Genomic DNA, 20,266 nt, shown 5'->3' with positions numbered 1-20,266 from the left:
GCCTGATGCTCTAAATCTGCTTGGCTGCACTCTCAGACTGGCAGGAGGCAGAGATACTTCCTTTGGAGTTTAAAATGTTTCTATTGGTTCCACAGTAATGAACCTCAGGCAGGGGGAAAAAAGTGAATACCCTGTAAAGACCTTCTGACTTCCTAAAAGTAGCCAGGTTTTCACCATTGAGGTATAAGGTTCTTAAGAAATACTGAGGCATCATACCAGTCCCATAAGAATCTCTTTATTTGTGTCCATTTTTATTTAGCACATTACAGCTTCAGCAAAGACATGGAGCAGATGTGTGTACCAACATTTGCACATAAATGTTGTGAAGACACAAAGAAAAGCACTGATCTGCGGGGCCAGCCCAGTGGAGTTACTCCCAGTGGAAAGGATAACTTGCTGCAGAAATTCAGTCATTTCTACTTGCATCAAGGCAAAAAAACAAGGGCAACTTCTTTAACAACAGACTATAGTTCTAATTCAAGTAGAAATCTGACGAAAGAGCACTGATTGTATGTGCTAATAATATCACATTGGTAAAGACAAGAAGTTGATTTAAAGCCTTTCAAGTTCTGAGAGAGATGCAAGGGACTGTTTCAACACTTACCTAACATCTACCTAGAATGTTTTATCCCCATTAATAACAGTGGAAAAACTGTTTAGTAGTATAAGAACTGAAAAGTAAATCCTGTCTCTACTACAGACATCATTATGCTTGAAAAATCTAAAATTTACTGTAAGCTTTTATATAAGTTATGTAGTGCTTTGCACTGAAATCAAATAGTCTGTTAAGAATCCTCATTTATTTTCATCTAGTTACTTTTAATCTCAAGAAGTGAAACTAAATTAGAGTGGCCACATCAATGCTTTACATAGAGCTGATAGAGTTTAAAATGCAGAACTAAGGTTTAGTAAGGCTTACCAGAAAGTCCAGTGGGTTTACGACAGAAGAAGTTAAGACAAGAAATTAAACCAGTTAAATGGTGATACACTTCAAACTTTTTACATGCTTAAAACCTAGAACTTTGCTGTAAACTTTATCCTCTTCAGTATATCCCCTCCTAACAAGAAGTTGTCATGGAATGATTAGCTAAGAAATCTTTCATTTTTCTTCAAATGATAAACAGCATGCTGTCCTACAGAACATGAGGTACAGCAGGTTTTGTATTTCCCTATCCAAGCTGCCATCCCCAAGGCCTATGTTTTCCAGCTCAATGTTTAAAATGCTTTCTCTTATGACAATTCTACCTTTTATATCCCCTTTTATAAAACATATCTCTCCAGGTTAAAACTGACCTGCTGAGTTGTATTGTGTGTTTCACTCTTTTGCAGTTCTTGCATCTGAAAATTTACAATGAATGTTTATACAACAATTTGTTGCAGAAAACCAGAAGTCCTCAAAATTTTATTTTAAGTTTTTAGAATTCAAGATTGTTTACTGGAAATAATTTTTATCCTATCAAAAGCTTAAGCTTCCTTTCTGCATGTTCTGTGAGCTCAGAACTGCTATACCATTACTCTATGCTTTAAAGAAATGTCAGCATGGAGATGAAAACATGGGAATTTCAGTAATTCATGCCTGATTAATTAATGTAACCATTTCTGTTGAAAATACCGCAGTGTGAAAGATTATAGATGTAAATGTTAGAAAAAAAAATCTAAGATGCAAATCTAAGAAAAATATTATTTTTTTTACATTGATTGCAAAAAATCCCTTTATTCTCTTAGCAACTTTGGTTGCACTCTTACTGATGGTCAGGAATATATCAAGTAACAACAAAAGCATCTCCACTCAGGAAGTTTAAGTGCTCATAGAAAGTTGTTCTTAGTATAGTCAGAAGAGATTGCAGATCTTTATGAGCAGAAAAAGCTTGTTGAACCTGTAGTCTGTCCCCTTAATGATGTAATTCTGAAGACTGACATCCAAGGCAGTTGCTATTTTAAAAGGAATTCAGGAAAAAGTGTAATAGTACTACTCCTTAGCTAAAGGTGGCTTGTGCTTTTGAGTATGATCTTAAAAAGCACACTTTGAACAATTTTGGATAACAACTTGTTTTAACAAGAATAGGCAAGAAGTTGTACTTCAGTCATGTTGTGTTAATCTTGTGGGATTTAATGCATCAATTTCTAGCAAATCACTTCAGGCCAATATAAGCTTCATCACTCCAAGGAAGTTATTCTTTCCTATATTTAGTATCCATCCGTTTAAGAATATACACACTGTACCAAATACTGTGTTACAACAAAACATGCAACAGTGAATAATCTCTATAACCAGGTGCCTAGAACACATAATTTCACAATTTACAGCTTTAGTGGTGGGGAATACATCCATTATGCCATCTCTCACAATAATTCCCTGTATATTCAAGAAGATCCATTCAGAATTTTCCCTATGAAACACCTTTGTGCTACCAGATGCACCACAATCAAACTGTTAAGAGTAATTTCATAGACAAAGAGACAACTAAAGTGCAGAGCCTGAGGGATATATACTTTTTTATTTATGTTACTGCAGAAAGAGATTACTGAAAGACTTCTTCTGCATGAAGATGAATAAAATATTTTCATTAAGCTTCAGATGCTGCCCACTGCATTGCTTTTAAATAAAAATGCATACTCTCTATCAGTCACAGCAAAGTAGTAAGTAAACTTACAGCACATTCCTTTAATATATCAAAATGTTTCCAAGGCAATATTATTGATACCACAGTCCCCAGTAACATCAAGCTGCACAAAGGAGGTGGTAGGGAAACTCATCCAGTTTAAGTGCTCTTCTTTTCTTCACCCAGCAAGTTCACTGTTGCTTTCTTGGCTGGAGGGAAATAAAATCAAGTTTAGTCATAGGTCTACAGACAAAGTGGGTTATCAAATGTTCTTGAACTGCATGATAAAATATTTCCTTTTAGTCACAACAGAAAGAACACAGAAGAAAATCAGAGCTTTTTATACACATTGATATAGTGATAAAACTGATCATAAAAACATAAGTAAGGAGCAGCACAATCACTATGGTATTGTTAAAACAGTTCATAGTATTAAGGACATACATGTTTGCAGCAAGAAATATACGATAATGATAAAACAGGCTTGGAATAATGCTGATATTTGTGTGTACATACATATGTGCATGCATGTGTTCTTAAAAAAAGGCTTCTGTTTTGGTGGGTTTGTTTTGGTTTGTTTGTTTTGTTTTTGGGGTTTTTTTTTTAGAAATCTTTATACATAAAAATAGGAAAAAGAAAGAATAAGTGATGAAATGAGGACAGGAAAATCCCACATGCAACATGGAAGGACATTAATTAAGATACATGCCTAACAATAAGGATCCAAAAGAATCATGCAGCAAAATTTCCAAAAATAGTTGAGCAAGGCAGGTCTTTTAAGCAGACAGGAAAGTTGGTAAGATGAAATGAGGCTGCATTCATTGTTTGGTGGAATGGAGAATAAAGATGCTTTGAAATAGCATATAGATAAAATTTCTTTCAAGTGAAACTTAAAAAAACCTTTATTTTAGCTACTTAATACATTTCCTTCTCTTATTCATAAAACCATCATCAGATACTTTAGAATGCAAGGGTTCACTACAGAATGCAAGAAAATAAAAACTTAAGCAATCTATAGGCTATTATGACATGAAAAAATAAAATGTAATTCCTTTAAGAGTGAGGAATCCTTTGACCTCCAGAGGAAGGAAAAATGCAAAAATATATACATGGGAAAACTGCACTTTCCACATTGCTGTGTACTGCTGTTAATTGTTTACTGCACTATTGGGAGCCTCTCTACACTACCAGATATTTGAGGGAGTATTTCAGGAGATATGAGGATACACTTATTGTTTTAGTGTATTTCTGAAAGGTATGTCTGGACTTGCCTCTAGAGGGAATGCTTTTAGTGGTGTCTATGGTGGGAAGACACAAAGGCAATTCAATTTCTTCCACTCATTCTAGCCTAACAGCAATTCTAGAAAGCAAGATCCACTGCAACCCCTATTTCCCAAATTTAACTTCTCCATTATAATTTACATAGTCTTCTTGCAATTTATTTTTGTTTCCTCCAAATGATGAATATTAAGTACAATAATAAGAGCTCCCCAGTGCAATTCCCCCTGCTTGCTGTGACCAGTGAAAAGCCTTTTGCTCACCCTCTTTAGTGATGGTGTCTGCAGTCTCTGCAGCCTTGTCTTTCAGGTCCTGCACAACGCTGTCCAGCTGGGCCTCGTGCTTCAGAAAGAAGGGACGGATAATCCGGTGGTAGAGAAACTCTGCCCCGTTGGAAGGGCTCGGAGCCATGCACCACAGCAGGAAGCCACACTGTGAGAACAAGAACATTGGTCTGAGTGGAAGGAATCATGAGTAGGAGACAAGGTGCCTTTCCTAAGTGCCACAGAACCGAGCACATTGAGAACAGCGAGTCATTCCCTGTGCAGTCAGGGCTCCAGAGGGTAGCTACATACCTTCAATCTTTATACTGGAATAATTTCATGGATAGTCTAAGGACAAAGGAAGAGGGCTGCAGCAGTAAATCTCAGCTGGTGTCAGGTGTATCAAGATCACATGCACTTTTTAAGGTGGAACTACAACACCTGGCTACAAAAACATCAGTCTCTCTCAATATTTCTAAAACACATGGCACAGGCCTCACTGAATGTCTAGGTCCCTAAATTACCTCAATTCAGCCAAAACACATCCCTCTCCTCTCTGCCTGCCTGCCTTGAAAACACAGTGGGGGAAAGAACAGGACTGTGTGTACCCCAGAGGTCAATTGACAAGGAGGAGAGATAAACCCAAGCTACACACAGTGCACAAGCAAAAGTAATGCCTCTGGATTACAGTTTAGGTATAGCTTTTAGGGCACCATCTGCTCTCCAGAAAAATTGAAGACCACAGTGTGGGGTCATGTTTCTGCATATTACAAAAGGGGATTGAAAAGACAGTTATTACATATACTACAAATCCCTGTCTTTATTACTGAAGCACTTTTATTTGGCTTCAGTTTCACTGCCATACACCACACAAAGACAGCCATGCAGAGCAAGATGAAACATTTAAAGGACAGGGAGTGCCATAAACTAAATCTGCTTGAGCAATTAAAATACATATGAAATTATTTTACAGGATAAAACTGCAACAAAATGAACACTTTCCCAGCATTTGTACAGCTCTTTCTGTACACAAATAGTACAGTATTATTCCATGTCAAAAGCCTCTCCAGAAAATGAAGGCATAACAGCTTTTCTCAGACTACCCTTTCCTGAAACGCAAAACAAAACAGCCTCAAAACAGCCTCAAAACATGCCTTGTTTTCATGTTAGACAGGATTCCATGTTTGAGAATTCCCACACATCTCTGGACAGTAAGGAAACAAAACACAGTTTTCTTCAAGCAATGTCTCAAAAAATTTTGGAATATGTCTTATCTGTTCCTTCCCAACAAGATATACTGACATTGAATGTTCTCTAGGTTCTACTCTTCACAACTGTGAAATTTTGGCTTTGTCTTCTCTGCACTGCCAGACCAATTTACCATCCTTTTGGGTAAGCATTAAGCTTTCTTCTTTAAACCATTTGATTGTGGTGTCAAAACAAAATGACTGAAAGGAGAGTTTGCCCAGAAGACAAAGAAAGGGTTTTTAAAGTAAAGTGTTCACCAGAGAGATTGGCCCATCAGGAAAATTCCAATGAACTAAAACAAATAATTCAACATGCAATAAAATCTGGCACCAGTAAGTAGCAACTGATGAATTATTAAGTATGGTCAGAGAAAATAAAGGCAAAAAGTGCCTTTATCAATATAAATACTGATTTTCAAAAGCTTCAATTATTTGGACTTAATATAACAGAAAGACGACATGGTGCTATCTTATGTTGTTACCTTTCGTTAAAAGCTGAGAAGTACACTGACTTTTTTTCCTATTCAAGAATATCTGATCAAATACTGAAAGTTACTTCTCCCACAAAACTGTACAAGTATCTCAACTTCTACACAAAAAAAAGTTAGTTCTCCTTTGTTTTAGAAAAATTCCTCAAATGTGAGCCCAACTTCCTCTAAAACCAAAAGAAATAGAAATTTCCCTTTCCCTGCCTAAGAACAAAATTAGTAATTTTGATTTGACAGCTTTGTCCCACTCCAGTTGAGAAAAAGATAATTATAGATTTGTTCTCAAATAACCTATTGCTTTTGAATTGTACTGCAACAGATGTTTATATGCATTTTCTACTGGACATGTACCAACGTTGAGATTCTCACTCGTTTCAAAGCTTGAAAATGTAGACTACTAACTTAGTTTATTTTACCCCTATCTCTCATGAAACTGAACTAACATAGGCTATTGAAAATAAAGAGGGTTGTAAAGAGGTTCCAGCAAGCTCAGAGTGATAAAATTGTTAACTGGGGAAAAAAAAAAAGAAACAAACCCAAAATATATTCTTTGCAACCCTCCAGACCAGACAGAAGGAATGGAATTCACCTGAGCTCAGTCTGGCTCACTTGGACCTCCTCCTAGCAGCTGGTTTTGCCCTGGTAGCACCAATTTTGTTCAGAAATAGCATTACAGTATTTCAAGGCAGAGCCATTAGTGGAGTAAGGAGATCCTCTTGCTTCTACCACCAGGAATACTCATAGGATGATAAACTCTGCTGCTTTTACTAGCTACGGTACTCTAATACCTGAATGCCACAGAAATCTTTAAAGTCTGAACAGAATTATTTAAAAACAAATCATATGCACAAGAAATTATGAGTTGCATGCACGTCCTGTGATTCAGAGATAAAAAAACCCCAAACATTAATAAGAAGCCCATAAAATCTAAGAAATGTCATCTGGAGAACAAAAGTGTATACAAACATCATAACATATTTAAAGGAGTTCTTCAACATTCCTTTCTCCCACACATAAAATTTTCTAGTCTGCTGAAAACTTTAATGTCACAGATTCTAAACTCTGGGCTTCAGGGAAGTCTGGAAGCAGCAGTGTTCAATGTTTCAGCCAGTACATAAAGGTGTTTTGAAATATTCAGCAACTAAATCTCAGTCTGGAGTGGAAGCTACAAGCTTCACAAATAGATGTGAATACACAAATTTAGCACGTCTTAAGACTCAAAGCAAGCTCGATATTTTCATTAATTACGTATCTGGGCTTTTACTTCATGAAAGAGATATGGAGACATCATAAGTGCCCTCCAAGAGGTTTTAGTTAATGGACAGAATGAAGCGTGGAAGCTGCCTGATTCTCCCTTCTCCTCCTGTGGAGTAATCTCCACCTTCCCACCCATTCAGCAACAGTTCCTGATTCTCAGCCAACACCTGCCTGCCTTTGTAGAAACTTCTCCTAACAACCACCACTAAGAGCAAACACTTGGCTTCTCTGTGCCTTCTGTAGCTATCACAGAGAGCTGTGTATTGACATAATTCCTTGTGCTTGCTTTTGCAAGTGCCTTTCCCTTGATTACAATACTACATGTAACTGTGGCACTCCTGATACCATTTCATCAGAGCCCTTTGTGGTCTTTGTTTGGAAAGTCAACCTAAATTTCAGTTGTGTGCTCTTCAGAAAGGGAGCTGTGGTGGCATGAAGAAACCATTGTCACATCTTTTTCCACCACGAATCTAGAAAAGAAGCTCTGAAAATACACTGCATGAATTCAGACTTGTGAGCATATACCACTGCAGATGATTAAAGTCATAACTCTACTGAAGTAGAAGGTATCCAAATGATTGCCACAGTTGAGGCTTGTTAAAGACTGAAAAGGAACAAGACAGAAGTGTAAACCAGCTGTCATAGTCAATTTTTGTCTATAAAGTATGGCATTTCCTGGAAACAGCTTTTGACATCATCAGGTCTTATCACTAAAATATTAAATGACCCCACCACAATGGGGTGGTGGCAAGTAAATTGTTCTAACAACTTTGGGGGGACTAAACCAGGCTAACAAAACAAAAGAGAAGGAAGAGAACAGCCCACTGAACCAGAAAACTGCTAACAGTTCTTTGAAATAAAGAGCAGGCTCTGCAGCAAGCTAAAATGTCTTTTACCCAACAGCACACAGAGTGATCAGCCATCTCCTTGAAGAATTTAACATGCTAAAGTTGACACCTTAGATCACAAGCAAAGCTTGAAACACATTAACCAAATAATTGCTGGTAGTCAAATCACAGTAACAAACGCACATTAAGCAACCATCTCCTCTGATACCTACCAGTTCCTTTAAGGAAACTGAGCTTAATTAAAAATTAAAACAGTAGGACGAACTATTCTTGTTCCAATTTCCATCTTTGCTCCAATAGCACAGAAGTTATGACCTCCTCCAACAGTTTTCATGAATTTATTCTCTGCTTTTACTAGTCCACTAAAGGCAAAAATAGAGCCACTCTTTGGGGCTTACTATGTCATTTGTCCAAATTTACCTGAGCACCAAGAGAAAGAACTGTCTTTGATTTGGTTTTTTTTTTCTTTCTTTCTTTATGGGACAGTTCCACTGTCTTTTCTTCTTTCCTAAAACCCAGCAGACCTTTTTCTTCCATCTATCCCAACTTCCCCTCTTGCCTCACAAAACCATCAGCTGTAAACAGATCACTTTCATAGTAATAAATTACACATAACCTGCATGTAAAAAGAAGGTGGGACCTGGGAATGATTCCAAATTAAACTGTTGTCATCTACCCATTCCTGGAGACATTAGATCAGTTTTATCAAAAGGTCCCATTTTAGGAGGGGTCACATGAATTAACATACCTTTAGCATGTAGTAGAAAGGGAACCATGACAGAAAAATGTCAGAGAAGAATTCAGCTATGCTGAAAATGCCGTACACAACCCAGTAAGTCAGCCACTGTGTGTCATCATCTTTGTTGGGACTTTCAATGGCCTTGATTCTGCAAGGAAAATAAATTAAAGTGAGCAGAACATAGCATCAGTCTCATCTATAATGATGAAGATTTTATTACTCAGATTCTTTGTTAAATGTGACTCTCCATATTTTAATTACACCAAGAAAATGAATTAGCATCTATCATATAGACAGTGTGTCAAGATCTTTGAACAGCAAAGCTTTTCTCTATATACCACACTTCAAAACTAAACGATACTCAAGCTATTTCTACCTCTGGGATTACAAGGAGTTAAAAAAAAAAGCCCCAAACAAAACCAGTAAGCATTCTGATCTTGCTCACAAAACATTTTGAGGAACAAAAAAGTGAGGGGATAATCTTTGGCCATGGTTCCAGTTCTGGAGGCATTGTGGTAATCCTGACCAGAAGGCTACTCTACATCACAGCATTACTGATCCACATAACAGATAACCTGATAACCTAACATAGCACATAACAGATAACCTGAGTGAGCCCAGTCCTGTGAGGCACAGGATGCCAGTGATCACAACAGCTTCCTGGCCTTGCCTACAGCCATCAGTGATCATCTGCCTTCTCTGGAGGTCAGAAAGGAATGATGAACAGACTTGTCTTGAATGAAAAATCCTACAATACTTTAAGTTATTAAAATGGGGTAGCCTTGGCTCCAGACAAGGCCTGCACAGTGGGCTATGTGTGGATCAGAAATTCATTCAGTGCTGCACAGCTTGGGGTTCCCAGCAGCACCAGTGGTATAAAAGTGTCTATAATATTCTAGTTTTTTTACATAGTTAGCTCTAATAAATAGCATATTAAATGTACTCATACATACACTAGATTCCTCTATGAAAAGGTAAATTTATCCATAAGATTTGCTCCAAGTCCTAAGAAGCACTTGGTCTACATAAGCAGAGGGGATCCATATGCTGAGGAATATGTATCTGCAACACCCAATGCATTGCTCTATAAATTAATTCCTACAGGACTTGCAAAGTCTGATGTAGACTTAAGTATTAAGAACGTGGTAAAAAATCCTCTACTAAAGTATTGGGCTTTATGAGTAATGATTTAATGGGCTTTTGTTCTCCATCTGCTATGAGAATGCAGTTCAAGTTTATATAGTTTTACAAAACAGAAACAAAAAGATGCACATGTGCTCCTTCAGTAAAAGTAATGGAGTGGAGTTTCTGGAGCCACTAAATTCCAGATTAGCACTGTAAGAAGTTTTAAAAGAAAATACTAGCAAATCTAAGCCTGATAATATCAAGCTTAAGAGTCTTAGCATTTGTCCTCTTCACTTATGCTGGAGGATTAAAATCTGTAGACTCAGTTTAATGAATTCACTTTAAATTCTTGTATCACTTCTTCCTTTAATATCAGCTGTATTGTTTCTGAAGCAGCATATGTGAGATGTACCAGAAGTGCCAAGTCTTCTGTTAGTTCCCTTAAAAAGGCAGAATTAAGGAGGTTTACAAGGCAGAAACCAGAGAGTTGGCCGTAAGTCCATTTCCTAGTCTGTGCATTGAGAAATGCTGTGGATTCTGTCACTTCCTAGTTCTGTAAGTTAGTGGGGAGCAGGGGAAGTTGGGGAAAATAATTCCTGTGACCTGCTCTGTGTTTTAGCAAAAAGCACTGGCAAACCCACCACATGCAGAGGGAGCTGGCACAGCTGCTGGATCGAATTTCTTTGAAATGCAGTACAAAGATCTGATACTTAATTCATGTGTTATTTCTACTGGAGCGTGAGGCCGGCCAGCAGTGTCCTGCAGTGGGAAAAGCAGCAGCCCTTGCCATACCCCATCAATAAAGGGAATCTTAACAACACACAGCACCAGCACAACTGGAAGAACAGGTTTTCCACGGGTTTTGCAACAGCAGATCTAATTCCTGCTATTCCTATCATCACAGGCAGCCCTAGTCCAAGCAGTCCCAAAGGCAGTGACAACTCCAGCTGCTCCTACTCCCACTGTAAAGCACATCTTTTCCATGCCCACACCTTTGAAGTATTCTAATAGGACCAGGTGAAGGGCTTGTACAAAAACTGCCCCTAGACACCACAGGAGTTAAGAAAGAAGGCTATAGAGCTATTTTCAATGTGTGAAACTGCACTTCTTGAGGGAAAGAAAAACCACCCTAACATCCCTACTAGTCCATGCTAGTAGGGATGTTAGGGTGGTGCATAAATGGAGCAGAGAAAGAAACCAATTGCAAAGTTTCTCAGTGTTAGAGAAACTTTCTGTAGAGACTCATCATGTGACTTCCTTTAGTTCTAACAATTTCTCCATTAGAGGCAGAGAAGGCTTATATTACCACAACAAGCATCCTAGCTTGGTATTTATGAGAAAATACTTTGCAGTTAACCTGCTAGCAGTCTTCCAGTTTTCCAGTCACCATATATGAAGTCATATATGGATTTAAGGCAGCATTGTTTCACTTTCCTTTTTAATATTATTAAAATCATCCCAGAACTATGAAAATCAGCTTTAATTAAAAAAAAATTTAAAAAAAGAAAAAAAAAAGCTTAGAATTTCCAATTTTGTGGCAAAAGACATGGCATATCACTGTGTTAATGGCCACGCTCTGTTATCTTCTCTCCTCTGGAAACAAATGGCTTTTGAGAGCTCCTAAGTGCAGTGCCATAGGTGTTCTCCCTTTGAAGGTCCACCATCTGCTGCTGCAGTTCCTTAGGGAATACATGAACAACATGCTTTTTTTGTCAGGCAGCCACAAGCAGCAGCACTACAGTAGTCAAAGCCCCATCTGATTTAGCCAGCCGATGTATGCAGCATTAAATCCACACGTGGCTGTTTTCTTGCACACTGCAGGGAGCAGCACATCTTCCCTCCTTCTGCAGTGGTCTGACATTGGTCGGCAAGGTCAGGGACAGCAGCCTAGCACAGCCAGCAGGGAACAGCAGCTCAAACTGCTCCTGCGGGCCATGGCTCCAGTCCCAGTCAGGGAGAGAGGGAGAGGGGGGAAAAGCAGGTTATAGCAGGGCCATCAGTGAATTAAAGTTTTAATTGAAGTCAAGGAAAGACAAGTATTTTATAAATGTCCTGCTTTGGAAAGGGGAGCGTGTCCCTCAGATGAGACAGGGAAATCCAGCATAACATGTCCCTGTTGAATAAAAGGGCAAAAGTTATCTCCATCCCTTGCTACTTACACACTATTTCAATATTGTCACAGAAAATAGTATTTGTCCAAGAACAAGCAGAGTAAGTTATGTAGAATATCTGAAAAGAGAGGGATTTTTTTATCCGTTTATATCTACTATTTATAACTCTTTTCAACATGAGAATCACACCATAATTAAACTTAGTCTTCCAAGTTATTCTAGAGGTATTACCCTGGTGTAATGCCCTGTACAATTAGCTTAGGAGAGACATCATAGACATTACTTCAAGCCAAGAACACTTCATTCTTCTCTGTGTCAGGTCACCAACCAAGCAGGCTGATATTCAAAATGGAATCTCTATCAATAAGTGAAAAGTTACAGAGCAAGAGACACTGGCACTATATCCTACTTTAGGATTGCCTTCTTATAAATTATTTCTGTGTTGCAAGAGCAAATAAGTCAGTCTTATGAACACATTATATTAAGATTTTCTAACAAATTAAGGACCATCCAAAGACAATAGCCTCAAATTTTAAAAAATTATATTGTTTTGTCTAGTGCTGATCTGACTAAATTCCACCTTAGTTATGCATAGTAATTACATATCCCAAAGGATTTTTTTACTGCTTAATATATACTCTTAACTGTAGAGGACTTTAAATAGAGCCTCAAACAACTGCTTACAGTAGTTCTGCACCTTGGAGGTAAAAGCAATCACTAGGAACAGCTCCAGTGTTCCTAGCTCCAGTAGTCTGGAGAGTAAATATCACAGCTCAGTTATTTTAAAAACAGCTGCCTGACCAAGAGTGAAAATGACCTGCTGTGGGCCAGTGCTGTGATAGATGGGGAGCCAAGAGAAACTTCATTTTCAGCCAGATTTGCTCCCCAGTAACCCTGGTGGTGCCAAGAGGGAAGAGTGGAGGTTGCCACATTGTGTAGCAGCCCAGGGTTCCCATCCATGCTGTACTTACAGTGTCAGAGCACTGGCTCAGCTTTGACCCTGTGCATCCTAAAATCAGTCAAACTTCACCCTAGATCAATTGTGGCACTTATCCTGTTACTGATAGTAACAGACAGTGATCTAATTTTAATATGTTGCCAAGTGGAGTTCTTTCACTTAAGAGCATCTGACTCATTTCAACAGAAAAAATCAGGTATTTTCCAAGAAGAGACTGTTGCTCCTCAGTTAGTTCTGGCATAACAAATTCACACATATAGTACTCACAGACTAAGCTATGAGTCTCTAGTCGGTTTACTGATCTGAGTCCAGATGTGGGAGGCAGAAATAAAGAAACGCCAAATTGTATTGCTGTGGTCTCATGTGATGCAATCACCCTTATCCCTGCAATTTACAAGCTGAACCTGAGGATTCTTGTATAAATAAAGTTACAGGTTCAAGGCAAAAGATCAGTCCCCTCAAACCCAGTGCTCATGTTGTAGCTGGGAAAGACTGGACCATTTTGTGCATCCTTCCTTCAGTTTTCTGGTCAGTGTTATATGAAGTGAGTATGTAGGCATATTTGTCATAGCCTTAACCAAGCATAAGTTTGGGTTTGGTTTTTCTTCATTTAACTCAAAAACCCCTGAAATCACCTATACTCCTAGAGCTTATGCCTACTGGTCTGGCCCAACTCTTTAGAGCCAGTTGTAAAATAATTTACTTCTAGCTATCTATCCAGACACACACAGAATCAACACTCCACTGCATCACAAACTTCCTTAGCTTGGTGCCTCCCTGTCATCCTCATGTCAGACTCATCCTGGCAGGTTGCCTCCCTGACATCTCACGTCATTTCACTGAAACAAGTACTTGTGCCTCTGGATTCACTTTATCATTTTGGCTTCTACACTTCTATCCATCACCTAAAAGCCTTCTGTTTTCCATCTTTCTTTCTTCCTCCTCACTGACTGCAACAGTAGTCATACATTTGCAGATACAGAAAAGGTCTTCCTGCCAACTGCACTTACACAACGGCTGTGATTTAAGTCTACCAGTTCTCCTCTCTCACAATTTTGAGGATCTAGCAGAAGGGATCAGAAAAACTCATCAAGGATCGCAAGGGAGGGCTTCAGTGACCATGCACAGACAGATATTATTAGAAGACACCAAAAAGCTACATGAGAGTAGTACAACTGTGTTTCTTGAAAGGATATGGGGACTGAGGCATCAAGAGGAGCACATGCCATTTTGCCCACCCATGGAGTCTTACAGCCTGCATGTTAACTAAACACAAAGCTAGATTCCTGAAACGAAGGAGAGGGGAAAAGCAGGCAACCTCTCATTTCACTGCTCTCTGCTCATTCTTGGCCTGCTCTCTCCTGGAACATGTATTTGTAGGGCCAACCAATGAGTCAGTTCCCCAGCTCTGACTCAGGTCAAAACCAGCTTCCCCAAAACATAATCCCACACACATGTTGGCTCTTCTGCAGGAATTAAGATGTGTTAGTGCCTCAGTTCAGAGAAGACCCATCCGTATAACAAATACCTTTATATTTTTAACCTATATGTAAGATTTGGAAGTAAAATCAAAACTTTCATACTGTTATCACAGTATTAGACTCCCTGAACCTAAACACTTGCTTTCCTTAAAAAAGAAAACACATAATTTGTCCAAATGACTGATAAGATGGCTTTTAAACATGGCACTTTAAAATCTGAAAACCAAAATGTGAGTGTGCTTCAAGGAACTGATTTGGCGGGACATACTAAAAAAAATAAAAATACCCTTTTTAGTGTCTGAAGCCCCGGATTATTAGGCACAAGAAAAAACAGCACAAGTACAGATAGATTTGAAAATTTCTACTTAGATTTATACTGGGCATTATGAATCTGGTTAGATATGTCAGCTCTCTCAAATCATATTTACAAAGCAGCAGCAGGCCATTATTTCTGAACCTTGGAATAGCATGCATCATTTTTCATGAAGGAAGGAAGTAAGCATTTGCCTTAAAACTTGTTAAGAGAAATTTGCCATCGTAGTTCTCAAGAAATACACAAACAATTTAATCCTTTCTAAATAACTGTCACCAAAGAAAAGCGGTGTTCCTGTTTTAAAGGTATGAAAGAGGAAAAGGAACTAGAAGACAGACTCAAGACACCATGACAATATTCAAACTTCAGTTAAGTGCTTATACTTCTCTACAATCAATCCAAATTGTTTCCTGCTAGTAAATCTATGCTACGAGCAACATTTACATAGTAAAAACAGCTGAAGCGAAGTAATAGCATAACATTAGCCAAAGCAGAGAGAAGCATTCTTGTAGTATACTGCTTTTCTCCCCTGAAGACACTAGTAATAAGTTCAGACATTTTACTGCCCAAAGCTGTTTTCGTCTTTGCAATTTTTAAACCAAGCATGACAGCACTTAAGAAATTTCCAATCCTTTGCACACATTTCTTAGTCATCAAAGACTCCCTTCCTGCTTGCACTCTAATTTTTCCGAGGCAGCTAACCACCACTAACTATGGGTGGAGCTACATTTGAACACGCTAGCTCTGGAAAGTTTAGAGAAGCAGTGAAAATGCTGGCAATGGTATTTACGCACTTGCCAACACTCACTTTTTCCATCTCTAGCCTGATTACTGCCTTGTGCAGTTAAAGCTTGCTAGAAGTTAAAAAAAGTTGTGTCTATCATCTGTGGCAAACTTTTCAGTGCTGGTCTACTGCAAGCACAAAAGCCTATAAATTAAGTATTAGATTTCAACTTAAAATTATTTTTTCTCTTTCATCACATAGCACTTACAGACTTTTAAGGAATGATAGTAGGTAGACATTGCCTGACCTATCAGGAAACAACAGAGAACTACTGCTTCATTTTGCCTATGTTAAGAAACTGAGGTGGGCCCTTGCTATGCGATGTCATGTGGATGTACAGGGAGATTTTTGTATTGCCGATGAAGAAATTCCTCCATGTATGAAACCACTAAAGGTTTACCCAAGGCAGAGTTGAAGGTAAACAAGGAGGAGTAAAGTGGTAAACAGCTGTGCCTGCTTGAAGCTGTGTCAGCCATTAAGCAGGGCACTGCCCTCTCCCTTGGCACTGGCTTGCACCACAGTGATGAGAACGTGGGCAGCAGTGCAGCTGCAGCTGCACCACTTCACACCATCTGCTGAGTCTAGCAGTTACAGCCTCCAGCATTTCTCCACTGAAATTCACACCTGCTGCACTGCACACACCACACCGAATACAGAGACGGGCAGAGACCAATGAAAATAAACTGCAGGTTTATACAAAGTCTGACAGGCAGATACCTGTACAAAACTGTCCTGGTTTCACACATGAACAGAGTGAACCCTGAGCTGAGGCTCTCCGGGTTTGCTGTGACTCCAATATATTTTCTTTCAGGAAAGCATGGAGATGGACAGCAATTGCCATGACTAAAGTAATCCAAAACTGAAATCCTAGTAAAACAGATTTGGAACATGCCCGTGGGTCACCCATCAGGCAGCCTGTTTGCCATTTTAAACAACTGTAGACTGTTGATGCCCCTTGCACAGCACAGACATCTGTCCCCACTCCTTCATGAGTGCCTTTTCTGCTGACAAAGAGCATGACCCACTACTTGTCCCTGGCCATGGCAGGGTGGCTGGAACTACATGACCTTCAAGGTTCCTTTCAACCCAAACCATTCCAGTTACTGACAACGGAGAAATGATACACTGAAATACTTTACAAAATAAGAAAGTATATTAACCAAGGAAAAGTAATCTGCTTTTTCTCTTTCAGTGCCTTTCTGAGATATTTCAGGTTTGGTTTCATTGTTGAACCACCTGTGTAAACATCAAACTAACACCCTGCACAATACATTCCATTTACAGCTCCTGACCTCTTCCAGAAGCCATAGCTTTTAGAGCAAAAGGCATTTGAGGGTGTGTGCAGCTGATGAGAACTGTTTTCTGTTCAGTGCTAGGCAGCAAATCCACTACTGCCAGTTCATACAGCAGGTTCTTCATCTGCCTTTCCAAGGGGACAGACAACATAGCAAAGAGGAATAAATAAACCACACTGGGTAGTGTTCTTTATGCTTTGGGTCTCTATAAGTATAGGGGATGGCCCTCAGCAGCATCCTGACTGCAGTACATGACCCAGAGCAGCCAAAACAAAAACAGGCAGAGTGAAATGTGGATAAACTCTACATACCAGCTCTCTGGACTTGGGAGGGAAGGGCTGGGGAGGGGATTGAGCCTGCCCGTGCTGTCAGCAGGCTGCCACTGAAAGACACTGGCAAGCAGCACACCACACACGTTTTAAATTAGATTTTCACCAGGATTATAATTTCATATTATAAATGCTTTCCAGAATTAAAAAGGCAGCTAAAGGACAAGCATTACCTGAGCATGAACTGGGAAAAATCCCCCAGAACTGGCATTGTATTTACATGCTTTTTGTTTAAGTAAAACTTGTGGCCAAGGACATTGCTCCCATTATTTTAAAAAGCTACAAAAACTGAAACATACCACAGTACTAAGATCTGGGACGTAACTTTTCACATTAAAAACCACATTTCACATTTAAAACCACATTTCAACATGAAAAAGGGAGATACTCCAAAAAAACATTTTAAAAACCCCTCAGATTTGAAAGAAAAAATTAGTAATGAAACCTTATTATTCATATTTCATTTGCTACTGCCTTGCTTCTGTAGTTCCAAGAGTTTGTATTATCAATTTATTCAGCATCATTGCATAATGGAAGGTTTAAAATATAATCCCAGACCAGTTCTGAAACAAATTTAAAAATTCAAATAGGATTTTAGAAAGTAATTGCATAGTTTTAAAAGTGACCTAAGACACAAAATATTACATAAACGTAATTCCTATACAACAATTTCAATGTTTTGAAGGTTTGTTGGATGCTATTTCCCCTTTCATATTTTAATGAGAGAACACTTTTAAACTAGTCTTTTCACTAAAATTTATCATCTAGGAAACAAAACCTAAGTTTCTCCAGAGTTCTTGGCCTATAATCTCCAAAATAAGCGAATACCAGGAACAGCATTTAGGAAAATGTTGTTTGGCCTTAACCATCACAACCACAAGATTTTTCAAGAGTATAAAACGAAGTGAACCTCTCATATCTCTGAAAAAAATAAAAGAACTGACTTTGTATTGTCCAGGATCCAATTACAGAGAAGATATTTTTAAAAGCTGCTGACTGTATTTAAATAGAGTTACATAAAAGGCAAGCACTGTGTTTCAACAATATTGCAGTCCTGCTGGGAGGGACTTCCATTTGATAGATGTATTAGGTTACACAGGTTTTATTTAGTACGTTTCTGCAGTCTTTTGGATCATACTCGACTGTGGTCTTGCCTAAGAGGAAATGCATTTTGGTCTAAAGGACTACATAACGCCTGTGAAAGATAACAGTTACTTTGTTTTTAAGACTATCCAAGGAGCCCTTCCTCTGAAAAAGGAAGTATTTAAAAGTCTTTCATGCTTAAGAGGTTACAGCGTTTTCCTTCCCCGCTCCCCACTATCAGCGAGGCAGATTTGGAGTAAGCAGCACTCCTTAATGAAGCTCTGTCTCCAGCCCATCACCCGGTGCTCGGTACCAGGCACACGCCGGCGGTGCGCCAGTGCCTGCTGCGCCCCGCTCAAACCACCAGCGCGAGTTTGAACAAACACCCTCCAAGCGACGACCCTCCCTCCCGTACGACCCAGCTTCCCGCGGGAGATGGGAGCCCTACCCCAAAGCACAACCCGCTACAGGAACTGGTTATCAAGTGTGGAAACCACCCAGCGCCTCCCATCTGTAACTCCTGTTGCACTCGCCAGACGGGAGAAGCCTCGTTCTCCACCTGGCACCTGAACCCGCTCAAGGAAAGGGGTGGCCAGCAACCAACACTTTGGAGCACGGTCCCGGAATGCCGCCCCAGACAGGCTCGGCACGGCCGCAAGCGATGCGATTCTGCAGCCACATCGGCGGGTGGCACCAGGAACCATGGCGTGGCGCAGGGGGCAGGAGTCGCGACACTCACGAGACGTAGGCGGGGTAGGCGAAGCCGATGATGTTGCAGAGCAGGGACGCGCCGTATCCCACCACCAGGTACACGGCCACGACCCCGAGGATGCCTGAGGAGAGAGCAGAGAGCCGTCAGCGCCCGAGGGACCGGGGCGAGGAGGCGCGGGCAGGGCGCGGCCGCCCGCGGGGAGCCGGCGGGCGGCGGCCGGGGCTCACCGGTGGCGATGTAGGTGCGGCTGACGCCGGTCTTGCTCTCGATCCGCTCGAGTACGGCGGTCATGCAGTTCTTCTCGTGTAGGAAGCGGTCGAACCGCTGCCGCATCGCCGCGGTCATGGCGCTGGTGCCGCCCGCTCCGCGCCGCAGCCCCGCGCTCCGCGGCCCAGCGCAGGCGCCGCCCCGGCCCCCAGCGCCCATCCCCGTGGCGCCGCGCCCGGGGGCGGTGGCGAGCGGCCGGGAACCATCTTCCGCCGGCTGCGGGCCCGTTCCGAGCCCGCCCTGCGCGAAATGGAGGTCTGGGGCCGCGCCCCGCCGGGGCAGACCCTGTCCCCCATGGGTTTGGGGGGCTCCAGGCAAAGGCCGGGATGCGGCGCCGGGCGCGGTGCGCGCAGCTGATGTCCCCTCGCGGCCTCCCGGCCTTCTTGCCCCGCCGGCAGGGGTAGATTTTTAATCCTGGAGCGGGGCCAGGGAGATAGGTCCCAGCAAGGATGGTGCGCCCTGTTCAAGTAATCAAACAGACAAGAACCCTGTGTCAAAGATGGCAAGGAGGAGGAGGCCACGCACGTAGCCGGCTCCAATTGCCTACAAGTGTTAGTATGTCCCCCCACCCCCAAAATCAGCGCGTGATACCATACACGGTGAGCAAAAGTCAGAAACAGATGGTGGGCATTGATGTGATGGAAGAAAGGTTATGACAATTTACGGTTACCCAAAAGGCGCATGTGACCACGCCGAGGGCAGCAGCGCCTTGCTGTAACTGTACCCTGGAATTTATGGTGTGTGCAATGTTCTTGCCAACTAAATATAATTTGTTGGCTGTGATGTAGTCCTAGAAACTTCCTCGGCTGGGCTGACCCTTCTGAGCAACTCCTCTGCATCTGACTCAGCATTACAACCAGTACTGGGACTCTTTATGCCCTCCTCGAATCTGTGTTGCTTCTGAGTGTGCCAGAAAATACTAATCAGTCTTCTTTTGCATATGTCTTATCTTAATCTATTTTTTTTTAATATAAACATCACATTGTGCTTTGGAGCTGTCAGCTGGGGGGAAGGCATATTGGAAATAATTTAAATTTAATTGCTGAAATGCATTTTCTTCTTTCCAGTAACTGTTTTATTCAAGC

General features: G+C 40.7%; 1 protein-coding gene across 1 annotated transcript; it reads right to left on the bottom strand.

Annotated features, from left to right (window-relative positions):
• Positions 1 to 213: 213 nt before the first annotated feature.
• Positions 214 to 19,345, bottom strand: REEP5 (receptor accessory protein 5). The gene is made up of 5 exons (XM_039706379.1): positions 19,142 to 19,345; positions 18,942 to 19,035; positions 8,733 to 8,871; positions 4,145 to 4,313; positions 214 to 2,812 (listed from the first exon to the last, which is right to left on the bottom strand). The coding sequence occupies exons 1-5, from the start codon at positions 19,338 to 19,340 to the stop codon at positions 2,763 to 2,765; spliced, it is 651 nt and encodes a 216-aa protein (XP_039562313.1). The 5' UTR covers positions 19,341 to 19,345; the 3' UTR covers positions 214 to 2,762.
• Between the last annotated feature and the right edge of the window lie 921 nt (positions 19,346 to 20,266).

This window comes from Passer montanus, unplaced genomic scaffold (genome assembly GCF_014805655.1).
Source record: "Passer montanus isolate IOZ18808 unplaced genomic scaffold, ASM1480565v1 scaffold190, whole genome shotgun sequence".
Lineage (NCBI taxonomy): Eukaryota > Metazoa > Chordata > Aves > Passeriformes > Passeridae > Passer > Passer montanus.
The sequence above is the reverse complement of the archived record's forward strand: the minus strand, read 5'-3'. Positions and strand labels throughout refer to the sequence as shown.

Excerpts from the sequence above, each read along its gene's own strand:
- REEP5 (XM_039706379.1), bottom strand. The coding sequence starts at position 19,340 with ATGGGCGCTGGGGGCCGGGGCGGCGCCTGCGCTGGGCCGCGGAGCGCG. Across the intron at positions 8,872-18,941 it reads GCCTACCCCGCCTACGTCTC|AATCAAGGCCATTGAAAGTC; the intron begins GTGAGTGTCGCG and ends TTTTCCTTGCAG. Across the intron at positions 2,813-4,144 it reads AGACACCATCACTAAAGAGG|CCAAGAAAGCAACAGTGAAC; the intron begins GTGAGCAAAAGG and ends ATTTCCCTCCAG.